We start from the raw sequence: 4,242 nt of genomic DNA on the forward strand, positions 1-4,242 counted from the left end.
TATCTATAATCACGTATGTGTCCGAAAACTTATAACTAATATAATTTCGTCCCAAATATTTCTTTTCAGTATTGTAATTATTATATTATTAATAGAACTCCAGTCTTTATATGTATTAAATTGTGTTTGTATCTTATGATTGGTCTTTTGTCACCATACTGATAAAAACAGGCCAAAGCACAAAGCTTGGCCATTTTTATCTCTTAATCAACAACTTTTAAAGCCGTACTTAAGCCAGCTCAGTTTTGTATTCAAGCCAGTGAAAAAGCTCTGACTTGCAGGCAGGCGCTGCATACATATATATTTAAGTAGAGGTGAGCCAATGGGCTTATTGTAAACTTTCGCTACATGAAGACTGGTTCAACGCGTAAATCCATTCGTATTAAATTGTTGTAATTTTCCAATAGAAAGTTGTACTTAGTTGTTTCTGATAATTTGAAGTTATTAAATTAAAATGAGTTTCAAGTTCGCTTTTGCGCTTTTAACTATAACTACTTTATTAACGTCATTTTGCACTGGGTCCGAAAAAATAGATGAAACTGCCAAAACTGGTGAAATTCGAATTTTTAAACGTCTTATTCCAGCGGATGTTTTAAGAGGTGAGTCTATTACAAAAGTCGTCGCTAATATTTATGTTTATTAAGAAATTGTTAAGCAATCATTACCGCGCCTTTTAGTGGGCATGGTACTTTTTTTTAAAAGCTTAAACCGGGTCTATATATATTTTCGGTGACCGTTCAAGGTAAAGTTTGTATAAGTGTTTGCCAACATCTGTGGGTACCCTAAAACATATGAATACTTTGATTTAAGCTAAACACCTTGGCTTACAAACATAAAAACACATATAAGAGCATACTATTAATAATATAAGAAACTAAGAGTCAAGTACCTATTTTTGTTAGATTTATATATTACATATTGACTGTATATTACATTACATATAATGTATAATAATGTAATATTGTATATTACATTACATAATATTACATATAAACTTTTTAAGCGAATGTCATATACATATACTGTACACGACCATCATATATATTATATTTATATATATATAAATATGTATCTATATAATTATAATATATTACAAAATATTTATATAAACTAGAAGAACATACACATGTTTTTGTAGATTTTCTTCCGACCAACAAATATAATATTATAATAACTTTTTAGATTTTCCGGCAATGTGCTTTGCCTCCACTCGCTGTGCTACTGTTGAGCCTGGAAAGTCCTGGGACTTGACTCCTTTCTGCGGTCGCTCTACTTGCGTGCAAAATGAGGAAAAGGAATCGAAGTAATATAATAATTGCAAACCTTTTTAAAACAAAGAAACAAAATATTACAAAATTTACATTTTTTTAAGGCTTTTGGAACTCGTAGAAGACTGTGGCCCATTGCCCTTGGCGAACGACAAATGCAAACTGGACACTGATAAAACAAATAAAACTGCTCCGTTTCCCTACTGCTGCCCCATCTTCACTTGTGAGCCTGGAGTTAATTTGGAATATCCCGAGATTGGAAAGGACAATGAGAAAAAGAATGATTGATTAACATTACAGAGCTGTACCACAATTTTTTAATTACATGTGTTGCTTTAGTCAAATCAAAACTATCATTTTTATTAGTATAGTCAATCCCTTACCAAACTTTCTTTGACACAAAACTATTTCTGTTGAGATCCAGCAATTTTGACCATGAAAGTCTTATACATTTTTTTAACGACATCAAATGGTCACCATTGAATTTTAACCTGTATTTATTTTCGGCGCAGCTACTAAATAATCCGCAAAAGGCTATATTGTATTTCTTGAAAATATATAATATGCTTGGGATCCGAAACAGTATATAAACTCTTGAACAGGGCAATCTGATATAGATTTTAAAACAAGAAAGGAAACTAGCTTCGGCAAGCCATGACATAGTTATCCGATTTTAATAAAACTGAACTCGAAATTCGATAGTAGTTAAAAAATTTCATCTGAAAGAAACCAATTTTTCAATATCTCGTATGGGATCTATCCGATATAGTCGTCTGATTCAGTTTTTTCCGACTTATATAATGCTTGCAATAACTTTACAACTTTTGGTAAAGTTTTTGTAGGATAACCAGATGACAAATGGACAGACGTCCACACGAAATAAAATGAAATTGTAACACCCTTGGCAAGGGTAAAGTATTGAATGAGATATGCACATTTTATGATGTATGGATGTGTGTGTTGCAAAGAGGGAAAAGATTAGCTTTCTTTGAACACAATATCCTTGTATAATTGTACCATGGGAACAACTGTTAACGATCGTTGGCGCGACGTCTACGCAAACGGCTAAGTTTTGCAAAACATTCGGCGGCCGGATATTCGGCGGCCGGATATTCGGTCGGCCGAATATCCGGAATCCGGTATCCGGCCAAACCGCTATCCGTTTCATCTCTACTTTTAAGCATTCTGAAAAAAACAATATGCATTTATATTGACAACTAATACGCGATACTTGGGATGCAGTAGTTTTCTTTCTTTGCGATATTTAGCGAACGCGAAAAACGAAAACGAAAGCGAGAGTTACGCAATGCGTACGACAGGGAGTTCAACTTTCAACTAACTTTAATTTCATCCAAATTCTCTTACATGCTAACCTAAAAGTACTGAGCGGGAGAGCGGCGGCCGAATTCGCCTGAGCGAGAAAGCTTTATTAAGCCTCAATCCCCGCTTTACACTAAAACAAGAGAAATCTGCAAACACCGCCCACTCTGAAGGGACCATGGTACAATTATACAAGGTAGTCTCGTCCGCAAAAAGCACTCCCTTATTCATTACTCACCACAAGTGCGAGTGAGAGGAGTCTGCGTAGTAGGTGCGAGTGAAACGAAAAAAAGCTTTTTGCTTAGCCCTTAGATGGTGCATGGGGCTTAAATTGCTCATTGATAGCAATAGGAGTTAAAGTTTTTTATAAATTAATTTTTAATAGTTTTGAATTAGAAAAAAATTATGGAAATAGTAGTCAAATTACTACCACTGAGATCATGAACCTATTCAGTTGAGCGGCAGTGTATACTCGTATGATCAAGTAATAAAGATGAATCACTTCTTCCGACGCAAGGTTAACGACCACTGCAATTAGGAGTAGCCCTCCCCATCCAGAGGGACGATCACGCCTATATATTGTGTACTTACTTTTTTGCTTTTTTGACATCCGGTTCACGCAATTGTTGCTGATCAACGAAAAACCCCCAAAATGGCAGCCAGGAAAGCTAAAGTCCAAAAGGAGGAAGTGCAGGTTCAGCTCGGACCTGCCCGCCGTGAAACATTTGCCCGGGTTACCGGAGGCATGAAGGCCAAGGCCGATCGTGATGAGGCTTCGCCCTACATACATAGGTGCAATAAGCCAGGATAATATAACCGGAAAAAACTTCAGCGATTGAGATCTCCGACTTTAATCAGATAATCAGTTAATCAGTCTGTTTGGTCCAGCCCAAACAACTTAAATAGCATCCCTTTTGTTTTCTTAACATAATAACTAAAACCTATTGTAAACTGCCCTGCGAGGCAAACTCTCTTAAATTCGCTTGCCCTGCGAGGCAATTCTCTTAACCATCGCTTTGTTCTTCGCTTATCATTTATCACTTCTTACTTCTTCGTCAAGCTCATGCAGCTGCATTGCATCGGCATTGCCGAAAATAATTATCATTCGTTGCTAGCTATTTGTCGTTGCTAGATCGTTGCATTTAACGCTCAAACTAATTCGGGTTTGTCTGCGCATATTATCGTATTATTTTGTCGCCGCCCTTGTGCCGCTAAATAAACTCTTGTACTTAATAAACATAAGTGAAATAATTGAAATAAAAATTGTTATAATTTCCGTTGGAGCTAATTAAATACACCTTTATAAAACTAAAATAAATCTTTGTGTTATCTTGCCAAAAAATAGTTAGTGAAAAAGCTCGCTAACTCAACACAGTCTTTAAACACAATAACATGAGATGCAAACAAGGTCTAAACATCAGTATGGTTAGTTTACTTCGCAAGCCTCTTTTTTTTTTTCTTGTGTTCTGATATTAAATTCGGAGGTTAGTGGTTAGTTTTTTGAAAGGGGAGCCAAAAAAGAACAGGTCAGACTTTGTTGGCCTTCCTTTTTTATTAAAAAGATTATAGTATTTTTTGCATATTGTTTTATTATCTTTTAAATTATCTTATTTAAACATCAGATTAACCCTATTTATATTATAAGAACCAAACA

At 35.2% G+C, this 4,242-nt stretch overlaps 1 protein-coding gene across 1 annotated transcript; it reads left to right on the forward strand.

Moving 5' to 3' along the window:
• Positions 1–320: 320 nt before the first annotated feature.
• LOC108098420 lies at positions 321–1,618 on the forward strand. The gene is made up of 3 exons (XM_017201313.1): positions 321–599; positions 1,183–1,303; positions 1,373–1,618. The coding sequence occupies exons 1-3, from the start codon at positions 455–457 to the stop codon at positions 1,554–1,556; spliced, it is 450 nt and encodes a 149-aa protein (XP_017056802.1). The 5' UTR covers positions 321–454; the 3' UTR covers positions 1,557–1,618.
• The last annotated feature ends 2,624 nt before the right edge of the window (positions 1,619–4,242 follow it).

Source organism: Drosophila ficusphila, unplaced genomic scaffold (assembly GCF_018152265.1).
Source record: "Drosophila ficusphila isolate 14025-0441.05 unplaced genomic scaffold, ASM1815226v1 contig_220, whole genome shotgun sequence".
Classification (NCBI taxonomy): Eukaryota; Metazoa; Arthropoda; class Insecta; order Diptera; family Drosophilidae; genus Drosophila; species Drosophila ficusphila.

Excerpts from the sequence above, each read along its gene's own strand:
- LOC108098420 (XM_017201313.1), top strand. The coding sequence starts at position 455 with ATGAGTTTCAAGTTCGCTTTTGCGCTTTTAACTATAACTACTTTATTA. Across the intron at positions 600-1,182 it reads TCCAGCGGATGTTTTAAGAG|ATTTTCCGGCAATGTGCTTT; the intron begins GTGAGTCTATTA and ends ATAACTTTTTAG. Across the intron at positions 1,304-1,372 it reads AATGAGGAAAAGGAATCGAA|GCTTTTGGAACTCGTAGAAG; the intron begins GTAATATAATAA and ends CATTTTTTTAAG.